Source organism: Diabrotica virgifera, chromosome 5, assembly GCF_917563875.1.
Source record: "Diabrotica virgifera virgifera chromosome 5, PGI_DIABVI_V3a".
NCBI lineage: Eukaryota > Metazoa > Arthropoda > Insecta > Coleoptera > Chrysomelidae > Diabrotica > Diabrotica virgifera.
Window position 1 is genome coordinate 173,716,091 of NC_065447.1, and position 23,107 is coordinate 173,739,197.

Here is a 23,107-nt window from a genome sequence, read left to right on the forward strand (position 1 = left end):
ATTGGATAAAAAAGGAAGACATAACTAAAATTGGAAACTACAAGCCTGTCAGTTTGTTCTCTATCTTTGAGATAAGCTAGATTTTCACCAAGCACTAGAGTAAGCCAGATTTAAGAGTGGCTTTGTATCTAATGACCACCAACAAGCAATACAATGTTGAATATATCCCTTAAAGACAGAATTTCAAAGCAAATATGAGAAAAACTGGTGTTACAGACACAGTTAAAATAATTACAATGCTCAAATGAAACGGCAGGACATGTTGCCAGAGTCAGAAATGGACCAAGAATGTTTTAAATTGAAGACCTAGACAAGATGCTTATAGTAATCAAGAACCTTCTAGAACAGCGGTTCTCAATCTTTTTGAGTCATGTACCATTTAAAGTTTCTTTTATTATATTTCTATATTTTTAGATTGTATAATCAAGGCTTACTATGTACTACTATTTTAAGTTTTTGTGTGTTTTGTGTACCACCGCAAATAATGATATGTACCACCAGTGGTACATGTACCACAGATTGAGAACCGCTGTTCTAGAACAAGGTGGTCAGACAACATCAAGTGCATCCAGCACAACTGGATTCAAAGTGCTTAAGATCAGATGAAATGGAATTATTTATGGGAGTTCTAAGTTCAGCAGTGGACTCAAAATGGTTAATGATGATGATACATTTCAAGGACATGACTCATTACTTTTCTTCTTCTTCTTCAGGTTCCTTCCCCTATCGGAGGTTGGAAATCATCATTGCTATTTTAATTTTATTGGCCACACTTCTGAATAATTCTAATGAGCTGCAACTGAACCACTCTCTCAAATTTCTTAGCCAGGATATTTTGCGTCGTTCTGGGTTTCTCTTCCCTTGCATAATTAACCTAAGTAATACGTACTTCTCGCCCCTCATTATATGACCCAGATATTGAATCTTTCTAATTTTAACAGTTTTTATGACTTCACATTCTTTCTTCATTCTTTGTAACACCTCTATATTAGTTACTTTTTCAGTCCACGATATTCTGTGGATTCTCCTGTAGCACCACATCTCAAAGGAGTTTAATTTTTTGATTTCAGACTGTTTTATTGTCCACTCTTCCATGCCATATAGTAAAGTAGAAAAAACATAACAACGTAGCATTCTTGTGCGGATCTCTAGATTAAGGTTACGGTTGCAAAGTAAGTTCTTTTATTTATTTATTTATTTATTTACGGCATCCATTTACAAGTTTTACACACAACAAGACTTTTACAAGTTATACCTCAACAATAATAAATTATTAAAATAATAAACACATCAGAATAATACAAACAAACATATTGCAAGAACAATACAGAACTACAACAAACTTATTGTAAGATACCCCTTAGTTGTTTTTTGAACAAACCAATTTTGGAGTCAAAAATATCCATTTGTCTTGGCAGGCTATTAGCACTCCGAACCAATCATGTAGTCGGTTCATTTATACCAAAATTAGTGTGGTGAAATGGCACTGAAAAGATTTCTGATTGTCTGTTGCTTCTACTAGGAACTTTAAGACTAAAAAGTGATATCAATTGAGGACAATCTATGAAAGCATTAATAACTTTGTGTAGGAAGCATAAATCTAACAATGTCCTCCTTGACTCAAGTGTTGGTAAATTTAGACTATCTCTTACCCACTGATAGTCATATTCCTCTCTCCTGTATCCACTCTTATAAGCTGCTACCCTCAAAAATTTATTTTGGACTCTTTCAATATGTTCAATGTAACAGTTGTATGATGGGGACCATACAACTGATCCAAACTCTAGAATAGGCCTAACGAGACCACAATAAAGTTTTCTAAATGTGAACAAAGACAGGTCTACAGATGTGCGTTGGATAAATCCCAGTACTTTCATCGCCCTGTTTGTTGCTTGATTGATGTGGCATGAGAATGACAGTTTGGTGTCTAACCAGATTCCCAAATCTGATACTTCATTTTTAGAGGCTAATGGCAAGTTATTAATATAATAAACGAATGTAATTGGATTTCTTTTCCTCGAGAACGTCATTTTATGACATTTGTTTATATTAAGTGACATTCTGTTTAAACTGCACCAATCATAAAAAGATTTAAGATCTTCCTGTAGTATAACAGCATCATCCCAGGATTGAATTTTTCTAAATCTAAAGTTCTTCAATTTTATGAATGTGTTTCTTGCCATTTCTATTCTACATCTGATTTCTTTTGTTTGATCTCCATCTTCGGTTAGCCACGTTCCTAAATATTTATATGTTGTTACTCTTTCGATCGTTGTATTATTGATGATCAGGTTATCTACATTTTGTAGTTTTTTTGAGAATATCATTGATTTCGTTTTCTTGAGATTCATTTGCAGTCCGTACCTTTCACATGCATTGTATACATGTTGTATTATGTACTGTAAATCTTCCATGTCACTTGCAAATATGACCGTATCATCCGCATATCTATTATTATTAATTCTATTTCCGTTGACCAAAATACCGTCCACAATATCCAATAAAGCTTCTTGAAATACCACTTCACTGTAGACGTTGAATAAGAGTGGTGAAAGTATGCACCCTTGTCGAACTCCTCTAAGTATACTTACTTCCTCTGTCAGTTCTCCTTCGACTCTTACTCTTCCTTTCTGATTTTGATACAGATTCGATATAATTTTTAGATCTCTACTACCTATGTTTTTGGTCTTAAGAATACTTAAAAGCTTTTCATGTTGAACTCTGTCAAAAGCTTTTTTAAAGTCTATGAAGCAAGCATATATGTCCTGATTCATATCCAGACATCGTTGTGTCAGAACACTGACTCCGAATAATGCTTCTCTAGTTCCTAGAACCTTTCTAAAACCCATCTGTGAATCACTTATTTCTTGTTCTAATTTCACGTGGGTTCTGTTATGTATGATTTTAAGGAAGGTTTTCAATGTGTGGCTCATTAATGCAATTGTCCGATAGTCATTGCAATCTTTAGCATTTGTGATTTTTGGAATCGTTACAAAAGTTGCGAGAAGCAATTCTGATCAAGAAGCAAGATCACAAACAAGTCTGGCTAATTGGCTCTGCCAAAGCCATTTTTCAAAAAAAAAAAAAATTCTTTGTGTATGTGATGTGTCCCGTCTTGTATATGGAGTTAAGAAGGTCTACCAAGACATCAATATTATCTTCATCAATTATCTTCAATAGTTCAATTGGTATTTCATCGGGTCCTGGAGCTTTTCTACCTTTTGTGTGTTTTATGGCATAAATAACTTCCTCTTTCATTATTTCTGGTCCCGTGGGTTCTCCGTCAACTTCTAATTGTTCTACTTTTTGGTCATAAAATAGGTGTTCAATGTATTCTTTCCATCTACGTAATTTGTCTTGCGTTTCAGTTATAGTGGTACCATCTGCATTTGTTAATATCTCGATTGGTTTGTTACAATTTCCTGAAATCATTTCTTTAACCTTCTTATGGCTGTTGAAAGTGTCATACCTTGCCTCACATTCCTCAATTTCTTGACATTTAATGGGCATCCATGTTTCCTTAGCTTGTTTTATTTTCTGTTTTATTTGTTTATTAATTTCATGATATTTAATTTTATCTTTGTTTTTATGTATTCTTCTTTCATCCATATTTTCTAGAATTTCTTGTGTCATTCATTCTTGTTTGGCAGCTTTTGTAAATGTTAATGTTTTCTGTCCCAGAGTCTCTATTGCGTTCTTTATATTCTTCCATTTTGTTTCAATATCTGTAGTGTTCTTATTTTGTTGTTTTATTTTTTGGATACTCTGATTTATTTTATTTCGAGTTTCTTGGAATGTATTTGGTTCTCTTAGTTTATCAATGTATATTTGTGGTCTAGAACTTTTCATTAATGGTTTTCTCAATCTTACATTTATCTTACAATCATTACTTTTCTACATTTTATTAATTATATAAATCACTTCATTAAATTAATGTAAGTATGTATTGGTAATACAGTGGAACCCCGATAAGTCGGCCTCCGATAACCCGGAAGTCCGGCTAACCCGGAAGTCCGGCTAACCCGGATCGATTTTCATCAGATAAAATAAAAATGTTTTCACTTTGACTGAGTTTTTTTACCAAGAAATAAACAATAATGTATACAACTGTATGTAATTTAGATGTACTGGACATAAGTATTTAATTTTTTTGGCAATTATAATTAAGTTTATCTGTAAGAGTACCGTATTTTATTAATTTTTACCATATTCTCCGGCTAACCCGGATTTTCGATAACCCGGATCGGCCGCGGTCCCGATTAATCCGACTTATCGAGGTTCCACTGTATTGCCATTCTTTTGATCAAAGAAACTTGTTTTGTAAATGGTGGAAATCATGTTCATGCATGGGGATACAGCTACACAACGATTCAACACTATACACACTACATTTTTCTGGCAATCAGGTGGAAATTGCCCAGGATAAACATGATCTAATATGACAAACCAGCTGTTTCGAGAATACAAAAATGGGAAAATATGTCAATATAGGGAAAACCAAATATATTATGTCTATAGAAGGAGAGAAAACTGAGTTACAACTAGTGGATGATATGGTTATCCAGCCAGGCTCTGATTATGTATACCTTCGAACAAGAATCCAACAAAGTACAGTACAGTACAGAATTCGAAATAGAGTAAAGAATTATGAAAGGAAAGAAAGTAATAGGAGCTCTGAACTCATTACTTTGGTCAAAATCATACCTAAAGAAAAGAAAGCAGCTAAATAATAGCATCTTCTAAAGCGTGGTACTGTATGGATGTGAAACCTGGCAACTGAATAAATGAACAGGACAGAAGCGCTGGCACTGGAAATGGACTTCTGGCAAAGATCAGCCTGCATCTCTAGAGTCCAGATCTAGAGTCTCACAGATAACAAATGAACAAGTATGAGATATTATGAATAGGAAAACAAACATTACAGAAGAAATCCAGGAAAAACAACTTTGTTGGTATGGCCATGTACCTACAAAGAATAGAGGAACATTGACACCCGAATCTGATCATGAAAATTGCAACCTCCGGAAAGAATGAAAAGGGGCAGACCGAAAACTACCTGAATAAGTGGATTCCAAAAAGCAATGTCTGAGAGAGATCTACGACCAGGAGAATGGACAGATCAACAAGGCTGGATAATAGCAACGAATATATACTCTCCTAGAAGAAGCATTTAAATGTAACAGATTGTCACATTTATTTGTCACTTCAAAATTGTCGTTGATACTCGTGTAGAGAGGACTCGCAAACTCCGAAGTCGTTGTCAGGTCACATGGCTTCTACTCAGTGGGAACACAAATCCTTTGCTGAAATGTTACAGGGAAGTACTCTTTTATTACATCTATATTCTTTGATAATAGCAACCAGATGGCACAGGGTGCTATAAACCTGTATTATACCATATATTATATGGACGGCTTCATGCATAACTCAACCAAGCGCCATTTCTTTAATATCGAGATAACAGCGGATTCTGGTGACACATAGCTAAAACTATCTTGGAAAAAATCCCTGTTATTGTCACGTTAATGGTTACTAAGAAAAACAAAATTAAACCAAGCGACATTAATCCACTTACCATTAAGCGACCATTAAGCAACCAAGAAACGAAAAACTTTGAAGCCATTTATCTCAAAACTATGTTTTGGGGCTTGGTCGAGTTATGCATAACGCCGTCCATATAGATACTTGTTGCTTTTATGATTCCAATAATTATAGTTCATTTTGGGGCATTATTAATGCGCCTATATCTATAACCGTATTTTACGAGTAGCTGTAGGAAATATGGAAACTTGCACTGGTATTATACTACCTATTTACTGTTAATAGTGAATGTTACTAAATTAATAATTCATACCCTGTACAATCAATGAGAGCCATTGTTCCTTCTCCTTTAATATTTTCTGTAACGTCTTTGAAAACTTTGATAACATTTTGGGACTGTTTGTAGTTATTATAGAAACAAATTAAGACATTGGTTTTAGTCCTGAGTAATTTTTTAAAGTCTTTAATGTCAGCTATATTTTCTATTATTAATTTTTTGTTGTTTCTGGAAGAACATCTTGCTATGTGGCAACTAATAATCTGAAAAGGGAAAGTTTTAGAGCATTACACTTACCGGTATGATAAAAATGGTACTTACAATGATACAAATTACAAAAAACAGACTTCTCATGACACTAAATTTAGGCACATTTATAATACATATAAAAATGGAATTTATTCTATTTAATTAAATAAGAAAGCATTTAATTTGAGTTCATTACACCCACATATTTACAATAACTATGTGGCAAAATTTAAGTTTACATTAGACAAAAAAATAAACAGGTTATAAAATTTTGACAAATTGTTGACATTTGTTGACAGTGAGTGAGCCAGAGAACAAAAATAACAATTGTTTTATGTTCTGTGGTGAAACTCCTTCCCAGGTAGGCATTTTTTCAACATTCAATCAATTTAAAATTATAAAAGTTTTGATTGTCCAACTTTTGCACCATTGTAATTTTTATATTTTATTAAAAAGATATGTACCTAACTAATATTTTTCATGTGTTGATTATTAGTTCAAACATAAACATGTAACGGGATAGGGCAATATTGCACATCATAATAATATTGTACATAATATAGTCTGTTCGCTAAACTCAGACGCAACTTTCTAGATATTTTAGTCGGTAATTTTGCCAATTTTAATAAAATTGGCAAAAAATATTTACTAAATAGTTAATAATCACTAAATAGTTAGTAATTTCGCCAATTTTTGCAAAATTGGCAAAAAACAAAAAAATTATCGACTAAAATATGTAGCCAGTTGCGTCTGAGTTTAGCGAACAGACTATATATATATAAAGCTGATCTAATAAAATTATAAAGTTTCGCTTTCGATTTGGCTTTCCTGAAAAATATTTTATATATTATTTTATAAAAACGTATTCCTAATAGATAAATTTATTAGTCACTGGAATCGTTTCGGGAACTCAACCTATATTCCAAGCTTATTCCTCTATTAAGTTGATTACATTGTAATAATATAAACGAATATTACACGAATACTACAGACTCAATTACTCTTCGCTGTAAATCAATTTAAAACCACTAGAGCACTCGGACATACTGCTCTACATGATACGAGTATCAAAAGGCAAAAAGTAAAAGAGAACACTAACCTAATTTCCAGTTCAGTGTATCGGTGTGTATTCTCATTTTCATTACCCTAAGCCCTAAGGTGTCCGGTGTAATGTCTTTAGTTCGTTGCATGCACAATTTTCCTCCATTGTTTCTTATTCTTTGCTTGGTTTCTTGCTTGCTCTTTGCTGATTCCCCTTGTCTCTATTAATGAGGATACAATATTGTCCCATACCTTTATTAGCCTACTCCTTGGTCTCTAATTTCTTAATTTGTCTTCTTGTTTCCCATACTTGTTTAATTGGTCTTTCTTGATTCATTACAACCATGTGTGCATACCATCTCAGTGGGGCCTCTTCAGTTTTATTAATAATTGGTTGGAACTTACCAAATACTCTCTATTTCAAATATCTATTTGCACTCTCAAGCATTTTACTCTGGGCTAATTAGCAAAATACAAGGAAAAGTTATTTACCAGCAATTTTTATGCTGGAATCGAATCTTATGATTGTATATTATATATTAATAATATAGGTATGCAAAGTCCGCAGATAGTGTGCTACTTTTCTTATAAACAAAATGGCTACCGAAAATCGTTTTTTTTTTCAATTTTTGCCATATAACTCCAAAGATTTTAACTTTACACCAAAAACACCCAAACAAAGTTCACCGCAATTAAATTCTGCATAGATACGTGTTTCTCCCGATTTACTTCGACGAAAATTTTCCAAGGAAAATGCGGGTTTTTCCAACAAAATCTTTAATTTTCAACTAAAATTTTAGATAAGTAATTATTTATCAATAATTAAATAACTTGGTAGTATAAAAGCACTTTTCGTATAGATTATAATTCCAGAAGTCGATGGAAATTGAATTAACAGTTTAGCAACAATTGAATTGTTATTTAAAAATTTACGGTCGCTATAATAACCACAATAATTATAATATATAAGAATAACAATGATTTTTGTATAAAAAGACACTACCTATTTAATGTACTTTACAGAATTGAAATTGGACTATTTAAGCGGCCTCAGGAATTTTTAAAGTTACAAACATTTTTTTGGCTTATAAACAAATAGAATATCTTGGCAAATATTAAATTAAATTAAATCATGAAAACGGTATTGAAAAAAAAAAGCGGCAGGAGGCTTCTTCTAAAAGAAAAAACGTTTAATTGTGGTGACTGGTTCCTGAGATACAACCGGTCGATCAAAGTTGACCGGCATTTACGGCAAAGATTTAAACAATAGCATCATACTTTTTGAAGCATCACCTTTTTATTTCGGTCCTCTTTCTCCACACCAATTTTCATATCTTTAAAATACTCATAACATATATTATTATAATAAAAACTATCGACATTACGGGTGAAAATTGACAAAAATAGCAAAATTTAAATTAAAAATTAAATTGTAGAAAATTGAATCTCAAAATTCTAAATCGGTATACGTTAAAAAAATGCATTTTCTCAGCTTCTCATGGAGCAATTTAGTCCGTTCCTTAACGGTAAAATATTGCAAAATCTCTAAATTTTAAAGAACCGCTTGGATTGACATGAAATTTGGCATACACATTACACATAGCTAACAAGTCAAAGAAAAAAAGTGATATTGTGCCGATATGTGCTTTTGCCCTGGGGGTGGTTTTCACAAGAATCTACAGGTCGAGCAAGTCTCGTAAATTTCACGATTGCGAGCCACGCTTCACGCAACCGTGTTTGCGTACTTGTGTTTCGAGTTGCGTGGTCGTGCGGAGTTATATTTACCAATTCGCGCAATCGTACTTGACATGTGTCAGGTGAGGTGTTTGAAAATTTGTGCATAGAAGAGTGAATTTGTGTAACTTGATTCTGTGGTGTGAAGGTGGTTAAACTTTTGTTTTATTTTTTTTTCGCAGAAAATTTTTAGAGGAAGTAATTGTATGATGAAGATAACACAGAAAATACAAGAGGGCAGCATACTTTGCAAAACAACTGTTACAATTTGAAATCAACAAGTTGTTGTCTTGCAGGTAAAAAAAGTGACTTTTTAAAAAAATTATATCTTGGAAACTAAAAATTATTTTTATTTATAATTGAAACATGTAAAAGTATAGTACTTTCAAAAAAATTTCAGCCAAAAATATTCATTTTTGTAGAGTTGACTGCAATTTTTCGACAACAGCCCTTTTTTGCGATGAGCAGCATAACAAGTCCAGTCTCATCTGAAATCAAAGTTTCTTGTAGTTTATACCTCTGGCTAGTGAATGAACAAAGGATTTTTTATTAGATGAGGTCATTTTTGTTTTATAAAAAAAAAACTACTTAATGAGAAAAATTGGGGTCAAAAATGTGTTTAAACTTATGTAAAATCTTCAAATTTCATTTTTTTTAATTCCTTCGTTCATATTCTAGCCAGAGGTATAAACTACAAGAAACTTTTTGATTTAAGATGAGACTGGACTTAGTTATGCTGCCAATGCAAAAAAAAACTTAAACTCTACAAAAATGAATATTTTTGGCTGAAACTTTTTTTGAGACTACCTTAAGTACTATACTTTTACATGTTCCAATTATAAATAAAAATAAATTTTTGTTTTCGAGATATAATTTTTTTAAAAAGTCACTTTTTTTACCCACAAGACCTATGTAACCCCTTAAAAAAATGTTTCGAAGAATATGTTTGATGGCCAAGATGCATACATATATTTAGAAGGAAAGTTCCTGATTTCTGTAGTATAATACATAATACCAAAGAGGAAGTAGCCCTAAGCGCCGGACTCCACTTGCGATTTGTAGTTGTGAAGATTGAACACATTCTTTCAAATAGAAGTCAATCCTGATTATTTAGTCACAAATGGATTGACTTGTATTTGAAACAATGTGTTCAATCTTCCTGATTACAAATCGCAAGTGGAGTGCGGCAGTAATAACACCAAAATATTCCATATAGGTCCATAGAAGGTACACAGACATTGAAAAATTCCTGGAATATCCCCGAAAACATGTTCCCTGAACATCCCAGGAAAATCCTGTGTCAGCATTTTAAACATTACCTGAATGTCTTATGGAACATTCCATGAATGTCCACGAATGTTCTCTGGACATTCAAAATATATTTTGTAGACATTCCCTGGATATACCAGAAATACAGTGATGAGCGCTCTAATAACCGGCAAAATAGCACAAAAGATGTATTAAGTAGTGAGATAAAAAGACATGAAACTAGTCGAGCTGGGAAATTTAGCGATATTAACTTATACATTTAGATTGTATTGATTGTGTACCACCTTCAGACGTATCAGACGAGTTTGGAAACTACCACTGTCACAGTGACAGTTTTAGTTGACATACTCCTCCGATATGTGTAAAGGTGGGATCAATATAACGTAAATTTAAAGGTTAATTTCGCTAAATTTCCCAGCTCGACTAGTTTCATTTCTTTTTATCTCACAACTAAATATGTTGCCCATATTTTGCCGGTTATTAGGGCACTCATCACTGTACATCCTTGCTGATGTGACAATACCTCCTATCTGTTTTTTCATGAGTTTTGTATGAGAGATAGATGGAAAAACATGTTTTAAGGTCACCTCCTGTGTTCATATGTAAGTTTTGACTTGTTTTGTAGTTCATAGATAGTTTAATTTACTACAAGTCAAAAAATATATGAAAACAGGAGGTGACCCTAAGACAAGTTTTTAGTCTCTCTTACAAAACTCATGAAAAAACAGATAGGATGTATTATTACATCAATGACGATATGTGGCCATACCAAATAATACATCCTTGATAAATATAAACATTTTTATTGAACAAAATCTTTTCATACATTTTTTTAATGCAATTTACTGATATTCCTAAATATTTCAAAAAAATGTGTCACATTTGCTTTGTAAACCTTTCTTTTGCCTTTCGTAGCCACATATTCCGTTTCCTTCCTGGTTTTTTGTAGACCACTTCTCTCAGCTGATTCTAAAAAAAAAAAATAAAATAAATGGTAATTTTTCTATCCTTTACAATTAACAATCAGAAGAAATATTATTTACAGATAATGATATGCATAATAATAATAGGTTTGTTCTAGCATCAGTTTCAAACAGTTTGAAATCATCAGCGAATAGTGGACCAGCGCGAGTAGAGGGGATCGCACTGGTGACTGTATTATGTTCTTTTACTGACCAACTGTTTGCTGACGGTTTTTGACTAGTTTGACTGTTTGCTAGAATAAACCTAATAATAATGAATATTTTGTATTTTGACAATGACATCTGATGTGGAAGTCAAAACATTAATAAAATTATTTTTTCAAGTTAACTTTCACATGCGCGTCTTAAAATTGTACTTTTAATACTTATATCATAAATAACTATTAAAACTATCTTAAGAGGAAACAGTATCGATCAACAGGTAGCGAAAATGTGTTCCAAGATTGCGGCTGTAATTTTGAATATTTTTTCGAGATATTTGGCACACATATTCTTAATATAATAAAGAATGGCGGTACAGAGCCCAATTTGAAAAATATATTAATATGTGGAAATTACTTTGTAATTAAATACAATATAAAAAAACGAGCTTGTACCGCCATTAAGAAGAACAAAAAAATACACTTTCTTCAAATACAACTTTTTTATCCGATTTTGTGTTATTTTGGAACTACTAAAATTTTTTATTTCATTAGTAGTTCCAAAATTACACAAAATCTAGGCATCGGATAAAAAAGTTTATTTGAAGAAAGTGTATTTTTTTGTTCTTCTTAATGGCGGTACAGGCTCGTTTTTTAAATATTGTATAATTACAGAGTAATTTCCACATATTAATATATTTTTCAAATTGGGCTCTGTACCGCAATTCTTTATTATTTTACGAATACGTGTGCCAAATACCTCGAAAAAATATTCAAAATTACAGTGGCAATCTTGGAAAACGTTTTGGCTACCTGTTGATCGCTACTGTATTAACTTAAAACATTGTAATTTGCTAAACCAGTATATTTTACTCTACTACTACTCTACTAGCTACCTCATTTCCCACTGTTTCTAAAGACTTGTTTACATGGGTAGAGTTTTGAGGAGAGTAGAGTAGCGGTAGTACTCTACCAAAAATGGCTTGATACCAATCACATGAGGAGAGTACAAGTATAGTACTGATGCTAGTATAGTGAAACCGATTTTTGTATTTTTAAACACTCTTGATTATAAGTGCACCTTAAATTCTTAATTTTTTGCTTAAGCTCGTTTACTCCAAAGCCCCCTTTGCCATTCTTTCGACGATTTCATCCTCCGCAGCTTGCTGCAAACTTTTATTTCTGTAGTATACACTACCTAAATTCCATAAACACTGGTATTCGCCGTATTATAGCTCTACAAGTTTTAAAGTTTCATCTTCGGTGAACTTCATTTTCACTATTTACACAAAACACAATTCCAGCCAGAATGACAGCGCCCCCATGTACTCTCCTACCTACTCTATTCTGCCATAATTGAGCGTGTTCCATGGGTAGAGTGTGCAGCCGAGTAGACATTTTGGCAGTAGTGGTGGTCATAGAGTAGTTACTTTGCCATAGGTTGCTAGTCACTCTACTTTAACTCCAACTATACACTCTACCAGCTATTCTACTGTGCTGAGCATTTTTACAGGTAGAGTTACTCTACTCTATCAAGTACTTGCATCATTACTCTACCCGTGTAAACAAGTCTTAAATCTACTGAATGAAAATCTACTTAATCTTAATCTACTCTTAATGAAAAATGTCTAAAATCATTTACCCACCTAGTATTATTGTAGAATTTAAGACAGTCCAGTGCCTTATAAATAATTTCAATACGAATATTTTTTCCTTTAATTCTCCTTTGATGCCACTCCATTTTAGATTTTGGGGAACTTATTTCATTGTGTTTATAGCCCATATTTATTGAAGGAACCCAATCTGGAGATTGTTATTATCGATTAAGTCGGCTGGTTTTCCTATTTTCCTATAAGATTAAAATGTTAACATCTTCAAAAATCGTTACTGTTGTAATTGTAACTTACCAGATATAAAATGATTACAGCAGACAGGACAGGAAAATTTTCATTTCGCTAGTAAAACCTGTACATTGTATTGCATTTAACCATTGTTGTCTCTCAGATACCTTATTTAGTTCAGTTTAAAAGTGAACTTTACCTTGACTTTATCACAATTACTTTGCATTTCATAATTCAAAACACAACACCAATGAAGCATATTATCTTTCTAAATTAATACTTCCAGAGAAAATGTTAAATTAATCTTTGTACAACACAAAATTACAAAGAAATACAACTAAAATTATCTAAAACTCATGAAGAACAGATAGAATAAGATTTATCTTTTACAGCCAGTAGCCATATTGAGAATAGTATCATGCCCCGCTAACTCTAATAAAAAACATGTAATCGTATTTATTTTCCTTCCGTTTAGTCAGAGGCGCTGATGTCGGCATTGTGATTGGTGGAACATGACTTTTGACAAATCCTGCGCTATCTGTGAATCTGTAATCTGTGTTCGTGTTCGTTCGTTCGTTGTCGTTCACTTATTTTATATGGTCGGTTATGTGATGTGTTTGGTTTGGTGTTTGTGTTTAGTTTGTGTCACCATAAAAAGCTGATATTCAGTCGTGTTTTTTGATATTTTTGTTATTTCATAATCGAGTACCTTTTTAAAGGTAAGTTTTTCTGATTGTAGGTACTGTTTATCCAACAGTTTTAAAATATACATTTTATTTCGCGTTTTGTTGTTGGGTCTAATGGCCGATCAGCTGTTGTGTGCAGCCGATAAATTCAACAAGTAAACATATATTTAATCGAAATTAAATACTCATATTTCTATGTAAAATGTCACATTATTGTATAAATAAATAATTAAGAAACAAAATTTGTATGTGTTTTACCTTTATTGTCCACTTGAATAAAATAATATTAAATATTGGAAGTACCGTATGGAGGCTATGGTGTACCTAGCGTGGAGGCTAGATAACGCTACCCTTCCTATCCAATCAACAGCAAGAACGTTTAAAATTTCACACCTATCATGTCGAAGCTACAGACCACTTATGTGGAGGCCAGATTTGTAGTATCCTTCCAATTTTCCAGGTGCTGAAATACGTGACATATTTTTTGAAGGGTAAGATCGCATTCTACCAAATCACACAACACTTTTTTCTATGAATAGTATAGTATACCTACATCCTACATACTTATTATTATGAATCAGTAGAAACGATTATATTTAAATTTGGTAAATATAACTCCGCACGACCACGCAACTCGAAACACAAGTACGCAAACACGGTTGCGTGAAGCGTGGCTCGCAATCGTGAAATTTACGAGACTTGCTCGACCTGTAGATTCTTGTGTGGTTTTCACCCCCTCTTGGGGGTGAAAAACATTCGTCCAAAGAAAGTCAGGAAATGAATAAACTGGCTAATTTTAAGTAACTTTTCTTCTATAGAGTTTTCTCACTAAGTCAATACTTTTCGAGTTATTTGACAGTGAATATGTTAATTTTTTCAACAACATAACCACGCTTTTAGAAGGTTTTTCATAAATAACTCAAATAGTAAGTATTTTGTCGAAAAAACATTTTCAGCAAAAATATAGCCTGTAAAAAATTAAAAAAAAAAGTGTATATATCACGTCTCTACACCTAGTAGAAGCAGAGTTATAGCTAATGAAAAATAGGTTCATATTCGTCAAATTCCAAATGGAATACTTTAACGTGAAATAACCAAAAATTAAGCACATTTCGGGGAAAATTCATTACAACTTATTTAAAGTGTTTAAAAAAAGCTTCATTTTTGTTTTATAAAAAAAATTTCTAACATCAAAATTAAACAAGTTACGCTCAAAATAAAGTTAGTCCCTTTTGGTTTTGGTAAAAAAATCGAGAAAATCACCCCCTAATTAGTACTTATCTTAAATGAACTTAATCGTTACGACTTCACAAGTTTATTGACTCGTGTATATATTGTTTATATGATCTGTATACGTTTCATCGGTTCGAAGTCCTTATTATTGAAAGGGCTGTAGTTAAAAGGGTTTGAACGAGTCACTGATCACGAATGTATGCAAATTTAGAAACACCAAATCTTAATCAATTTTTGTCTAACAGAAAAACAAAAAAATACGTGATATTCAGAAAAGCAAATCTGACTTTTTCTGTTTTTCGAAATTTTTCTCTAACAATTTTTAAGTTATTTAAAAAAAAAGCATATTTTTCAAAATTTAAATTTTTAAAAATTTTACTTTGAAACCAAATTGTTTTAAAAATAAGAACTTTGACTCGATCAAACTTACAGATCATATAAACACAACATAAGTAAAATAATTTGTGAAGCGGTAACGATTAATTTCATTTAAGTTGCTAATTAGGGGGTGGTCTTCCCGATTTTTTTGCAAAAACAAAAGGGACCCACTTTATTTTGAGCGTAACTTGCTTAAATTTAATGCTAGAAACTTTTTGTAAAAACAAAAATAAAGCTTTTTTTAAACACTTTAAAAAAGTTATAATAGGTTTTCCCCAAAAAATGCTTAATTTTTTGGATATTTCACGTCGAAATATTCTATTTGAAATTTGGTGAATATGAATCTATTTTTCATTGGCTATAACTCTGGTTCTACGAGATCCATAGACCTAACGCGTACACCATTATTTTTACTTTTTTATATGCTATATTTTTGCTAAGAACGTTTCTTCGACAAAATACTTACTTTTTGAGTTATTTGACAAATAACTCGAAAAGTGTTGACTTGGCGAAAAAGCTCTATAGAACAAAAGTTACTTAAAATTAGTAAGTTTACCCATTTCCGGACTTATTTAGGACATATATTTTTTCACCCCCAAGAGGGGGTGAAAGTCAACCCCAGGGCAAAAGCACACATCGGCACATTATCACTTTTTTTCTTTGACATGTAAGCTATACGTATGCCAAAATTCATGTCAAAACAAGCGGTTCTTTAAAATTTAGAGCAAAAACCGTGAAAGAATGGACTAATTTGCTTCATTCTTTTTTTGTTCCCAAGTAACTCGAGTAGAGCCATCTAAATAACGCATTATTAAATGTCAAACTTGCTTTTGTTTTGTTATAATAGATTAATTTATTTATAAGAAAAGAAAACTACATATTTTTTCCAGTTGTAGACTTTTTTTAGATAAACTTCCCACATAACAATGATGTTCGCATCATGTTCTAAGCATATCCTACCAACATTCGTCGGAGTATATTCTTTTTAGTATATGTGTAGTACAAGCATAGCATCTACCTTAAAAAACATTCTAAATTTCATGTTCTTTGTATATACTTCAAAGTATATTCTCGTACCGAATATACTAAGTATATTCGTGTACGTAGGATCTCGGAATATTCGTAAAAGTTTATTCTTAGAATATACCTTTATCGAATATTCTTAACACATACTTATAAGTACATTCTTAACACATACTTATAAGTAGATACTTTTAAAATATCTTAAAAATAATTTTTATGTATAGGAAGTATAATATTAGCCTTACATATTATCAACTTCGTTATTTTTTAGAATACATAATTAATAAAATTTATGTATGTAGGTAGTATTGGACGAATTTCATTTCAAAATTTTTGTAGGGTAAAAAAGTTTAAACATTAATTGTATTAACGTTTACATAGATACTATTAAAAATTCGTTTTCATAATTAAAATGACTTTACCATTTCGAGTTTATCATGAATCATTAGTATTTTTACATCCTTGGAATTTGAATTTAGGTACATTCAATTCAATAGACCATTTCGCAGAACCAAAACGTGCCAAACTGCACAACCAAAGCAACCAAAGGATTTGGCGTTGCCAACCGTCGAGTAAGCTTTTTCCGTCAACTTACCTTAAAAATTCCCACTTTTATAAAAAAAACTTCCCTCCTGTTTACAAAATCTGAGAAGATATGTTGAATTATTTTCAAATATTTTGATTTTTTCTTAATATTTTACAATTTGGACTGGAACAATAATTCCCTTTTGAGTTAACTTTTTCCCTTTATCACCGTTTATGTTGAAAATTCCCGCAAAAAGGGAAATTTCTCTCCGTTTGGCAACACTGACCACCGATTTTGTTATTCCACAATACATTCATACCCCCCCCCCCATATTCTGACCCCATTTCTATTCTTACCTGAATGGATCAGGGATAGGAAAAAACCGTAAAATATGAAAAAGAAAACAGGCATTATTTCATTATTTGTATCATCGCAGAATGATGGATCTATACTATGCAGTGTTAAGGATGAAGGCGAATGATGTAGTACTAGGACTAAAGAACATACATAATCTGTTTATTTTGTTTGCGGTGCTTCAAAATACATATATACCTAATCTATTTTGATAACTCAATATTACTTAAATAGGTAAGTACATATAAGTATTATATAAATTTTAGTTACTTATTATGCATAGTTTAGTTTAGCTAAATATTATATAATGATTTATATAAATAACTAAAATTTATAAATATGTACTTACTTTTTAAGTAATATTGTAGAATGTAGGTACTAACTACATTCTCATTTGCAATTAAAATATGTAAATAGATATTTGGTAGAACCAGTAGAACCTAAGATGAGATTAGGTGATGCTGAAAACATACTTCTAAGCAATATAGCACTTGATAGCACTTTCTTAGAATATTCTTAAAAATATAATATTCTTCCCATACAAAGATGTGCGGTAGTACGTTCTTAGTATATAAATAGAAGGTTTATAGCACTTTCTTGGAATATTCTAAAAAGTACCTTCTTGGTATAAACTAAAAAGATGTGCGGTAGTATGTTCTAAGTATACACATAGAAGGTTTATAGCATGTCCTTGGAATGTTCTAAAAAGAACATTCTTGGTATATACTGAAAAGAAGTGCGGTAGTACATTCTAAGTATATACATAGAACGTTTAAGTACTGTAATGTAGTATATACTCAGTATCTGCTCTGCACATTCGCAATGGTAATTACGCACATTCTCAGTATATACTTTTTCTGAAAAGTATGTTCTATGAATCTACTAAGAACATGAAATTGTTATGTGGGTTACTACAAGTGTACCTTTTAGGTACCTTTTAACGTTAAAAACACAAATATTCTCATTTGAAAGCTGCATAATTATTTAAACAATCTTTATTTAAACAAATTAAAAAAATTTGTTATAATAAATAAATTAATTTATTATAACAAAACAAAAGCAAGTTTGACATTTAATAATGCGCTAGTTAGATGGCTCTACTCGAGTTACTTGGGAACAAAAAAAGAATGAACAAAAAAAATGAAGCAAAAATTGCTCCATGGGAAGCCGAGAAAATGCATTTTTTTGAACTTTGAGATTGCATTTTCTACTACCTAATTTTTGATTGGAATTTTGCTACTTTTGGCAATTTTCACTCGTAATATCGATAGTTTTTATTGTAATAATATATATTATGAGTATTTTAAAGATACTAAAATTGGTGTGGAGAAAGAGGACCGAAATAAAAAGGTGAAAGTTCGAAAATTATGATCTTATTGTTTATATCTTTGCCGTAAATGCCGGTCAACTTTGATCAGTTATATCTCAGGAACCACTCATGTCAATTAAACGTTTTTTCTTTTAAAAGAAGCGTCCTGCCGCACTTTTTCCAATACCGTTTTCTTAATTTTATGTAATTTAATATTTCTCGAGATATTTTATTTGTTTAACAGCCAAAAAATTGTTTATAATTTTAAAATATTCCTGAGACCGCTAAAATAGTCCAATTTCAATTCTGTAAAGTACATTAGATAGGTACAGTGGCTTTTTATACAATAATCATAGTTATTCTTATGTATTATAATTATTGTTGTTATTATAGCGACCGTAAAATTTAAATTAACAATTCAATTGTTGCTAAACTGTTTATTCAATTTCCATCGGCTTCTGGAATTATAATCTATACGAAAAGAGCTTTTATACTACCAAGTTATTTAATTATTGATAAACAATTACTTATCTAAAATTTTAGTTGAAAATTAAGGATTTTGTTGGAAAAACCCGCATTTTCCGGAGAAAACTTTCGTCGAACTAAATCAGGAAAAACCTAGTTATAAAAAAAGTTAATATCTTTGGAGTTATAGAGCAAAAATTGAAAAAAAACACGATTTTCGGGCGCCATTTTGTTTATAAAAAAGTAGCACACTATCTGCGGACTTTGCATACCTATATTATTAATATAATCATAAGATTCGATTCCAGTAATAAAATTGCTGGTAAATAACTTTTCCCAAAAATGGCCTATTCTCCGATAATCTGCCCAGACTATTTGTAAGTTTCGACTTTTCCAAGTGTATTTTCGTTAATTTTGATCTTTGATTGTTTTTTATTTTTTCCGCAGACAAATATCTATTTGCACTCTCAAGCATTTGTAAGTTTCGACTTTATCAAGTGTATTTTCGTTAATTTTGATCTTTGATTGTTTTATATTTTTTCCGCATACCATTACTTTCGTATTCTTAACATTGATCCTCAATTTTCGTTTCATTAGTGCAGTGTTCCATACTTTTAAATTTCGATTGAGTGCTTCTTCCTTTATTGCACTCTGAGATCCATACTGCTTCTAGATTTCTATGTCTGGCATATAATTTCCGTGTTTCTGCTCTAGTTTCTTTAATTATATCATCCAAAAATATGTGAAACAGGACGTAAACCCTCATTTATTCTTTAGTCGATTAACTCTTTCCATATTATCGGTTCTGAGCCTGTTCCTTGTAGGTATGTCTGTTTTAATACACTCATAATGACATCCCCGAGTTTGATATTCAAACCTATCTTTTTTAAACATATTATGTCTATCACCTTCCTTGGAGTACTATCAAATGCATTTATTAAGTCAATAAAGGCTTGGTATATCCATAGATTTATAATACTCTAGATTGCGCCTTACGATCTTAAAATGGGTGACGGTTGCGACAGAGATAAATGAGCCTATTTGGTCGGTAGTCTCTTTCTAATTCAAGGGGAGTATCGACGACGTCACTATCCTACTCTGTCGTCGAGTATTTTTAGATGGTTTGACAGTTCGAGCGGATGGCGACGAGAACTAGTCGTTTGTCTTCGGACGTGGATAATCCTGGTTCGAATCCCATACCAATCTTTACTTTTTTTATTTTTAATTTAATCAATATTGCGTTTATTAGATATTATTACATCTCTAAAATAAATATATGCAAAGAAATATATAACAAATAAGAAAAACTGTGTAGGTATCTATATATTTTTAAAAATATAAAAGCCAATGTTATTTTTTTTAATAAGTTAATGGTAGAATAGTATAAATTAATTAAAAATATTCGTAAAAAATTACCAATAATTAATATCAACATAATGTACCATCGATTTATTAATTGAATCGGTCATTTCAAAAACAACACGAGTCACATATTCCTAATTTTACAGAAGAGCAAAGAAAACTTAACTATATAGTCGAAAGATGGATGAAATGGATGACATCAAAATTCAGAGTTATATTGTAGTTTTGTTCCTAATGTTTTTACTGGACTGGTGTCGTTTTTGCACACAACGTTTATCTTAAAGGAGTCTATTCCTCTCAAAAAGTTATTTTCTCAAAATTGTGGACTTTGCTGTTTTTGAAATGACCGCGATTCAATTATAAGTAATTAGACATTATTTTTATTTATTAAACTATTGTTACAATTTTTTAAAAAAGTAGAAGCAAAACAAATATTATTCACATCATTCGAATAAGGACGAATTTATATTAATAACGAATGACTTTTAATTTACTATGCAGTTCACAAATTATGTATTCCAATATTAACTTACTATACATAGGTACATTTATTATCTGCTAGATTTCCTTAGGTCCATTTTTCAGATGTAAAAATATCTAATAAACACAATATTGATTAAATAAAAATAAAAAAGGTAAAGTTGGTATGGGATTCGAACCACGATTATCCACGTCCGAAGACCTAAGACCATTTCTCGTTACCACCCGCTCCAACTGTCAACACATATTACTCGATAAAGTGGGATAGTCACGTCGTCGATATTCTCCTTAAATTAAAAAGAGACTACCGACCAAATAGGCTCATTTATCTCTGTCGCAACCGTCACCCATTTTAAGATCGCAGGGCGCAATCTAGAGTATTATATATCTATGGGTATATCTGTATCTCTTAAATCGGAATATTCCTATAACCGGTACTCTAATAAGCGGGTTCCATGGTAATATAAACGAACTGTACAAACTCTTACTCTTCGCTGTGAATAAATTTTAATCTAATTTCCAGTTCAGTGTATTAGTGTGTTTTCTCATTTTCGTCTGGGATGGATTTTGTGTATATTCTTCTTCTTCTTCGTTTGGCATCATAACCCTGAATGGATTTGCATGTCGGGCTATGTCCTTCTGTAGTAGTAGGCCATGGTAAAGAAGAAGAGGCGTGACTTGGCACAATGAAGTTAGACATAGGTTAGAGGGTTAGAACATAAAACATGTCGTAACGTAAAGATTGTAAATCTTACTTTTATTAAATATAATATTTAATAAATACATGTTTTTGGGTTTAAAAACATGTTATTCTTTTGACTTAATTAAAGAAACACAGAGTGTGAATGTTGATGAGGAACATACTAATAAGGAACAATTATTACTAGAATATAAAGATGCATTTGAGGGAATGGTCACATTCACAGGTTTTTGTAAAATACAATTAATAAATGATAGTATTCCAGTAGCTAGACCAGCTAGAAGAGTACCATTTACCATAAAAAATAAGCTAAAAGAGAAATTAAGTGAATTAGAAAGTAGAAATATTATATCCAAAGTAACAGAAGCATGTGAATAGGTTAATAATATAGTTATAGTTGAGAAGCCAGATGGTTCACTGCGTCTGTGCCTAGACCCTCAAGAGCTTAATAAATGTATTGTTAGGGAATATTTTGAAATACCTAGTTTAGAGGAAATAAGTTCGAAACTGCCAGGAAAAAAATATTTTTCAGTATTAGACTTTAAAGATGGCTTTTATCAAGTTAAGTTAGATGAAAAATCTAGTTCCTTAACAACATTTGCAACTCCATTTGGGTGTTACAAATTTCTTAGATTACCATTCGGTCTAAATCTGGCCCCAGAATTTTTTCAAAAATTAAATTGTAAAAATTTTGGTGACATTGAAAATGTTATAATATATTTTGATGATCTATTATTGCATCTGATTCCATGGAGGAGCATGACAAAACACTTAAAAAAGTGTTTGATAGAGCTAGGGAAAAGGGTGTAAAGTTTAAGAAATCAAAATTTCAGTTTAGACAACTGACAGTGAAGTATATGGGACACATTTTTAGCGAAGATGGTATGAAAATAGATAATGAAAGATTGAGGGCTATAAATGAGCTAAAAAATCCGTCAAACAAGAAAGAGCTTCAAAAACTGCTGGGTGTGGTAAATTATGTACGAAAATTTGTTCTGAAATTGGGTGAGATTGCAAGCCCACTGTATCAGTTACTGAAAAAGAATGTTATTTTTCAGTGGCTTGGAGTTCACAGTAAAGCACTGGAAATGATAAAACAGGAACTTGCTAAAAATATATCTCTAAAGAATTTTGATTCTAGTAAAGATATTGTAATTCAAACAGATGCGTCCCAGTTTGGTTTGGGATGTTGTCTAATGCAAGATGGAAGGCCTGTTGCTTATGCTTCTAGAGGTTTAACAGGTACTGAGGAAAATTATGCTGTTATAGAGAAAGAGTTATTAGCTGTAGTATTTGCATGTCAAAAGTTTCACAATTATATTTATGGTCGCTCTGTAAAATTCATAACAGATCACAAACCTAATGTAAGTATCATGAGTAAGCAAATAAGTCAAATTAGTTCTCCTAGGTTGCAACGGCTAAAACTGAAGCTACTGAGGTATAATATACAAATTCAGTATGTACCTGGTAAATATTTACATATTGCTGATTATTTATCTAGAAACGTAAGTGATGA

The 23,107-nt window shown here is 31.6% G+C and overlaps 1 protein-coding gene and 1 long non-coding RNA gene across 3 annotated transcripts in view; both read right to left on the reverse strand.

Annotated features, from left to right (window-relative positions):
• Positions 1-6,353, reverse strand: part of LOC126885214 (protein disulfide-isomerase A5-like) — a 63,389-nt gene extending 57,036 nt beyond the window's left edge. The window contains exons 1-2 of the mRNA XM_050651668.1: positions 6,140-6,353; positions 5,855-6,081 (exon numbers count right to left, since the gene is read on the reverse strand). Coding sequence (XP_050507625.1) covers positions 5,855-6,081; positions 6,140-6,172 — 260 coding nt within the window. The 5' untranslated portion in view covers positions 6,173-6,353. The remainder of the gene's footprint in view (positions 1-5,854; positions 6,082-6,139) is intronic.
• Positions 6,354-10,898: 4,545 nt separating this feature from the next.
• On the reverse strand, positions 10,899-13,485 carry LOC126885215 (uncharacterized). 2 transcript variants are annotated; one of them, XR_007698332.1, is made up of 3 exons: positions 13,142-13,485; positions 12,881-13,075; positions 10,899-11,080 (listed from the first exon to the last, which is right to left on the reverse strand). It is a non-coding gene; the product is annotated as an uncharacterized LOC126885215 (long non-coding RNA). The 2 variants fall into 2 exon arrangements; XR_007698331.1 differs by having other exon boundaries at positions 12,881-13,485.
• Between the last annotated feature and the right edge of the window lie 9,622 nt (positions 13,486-23,107).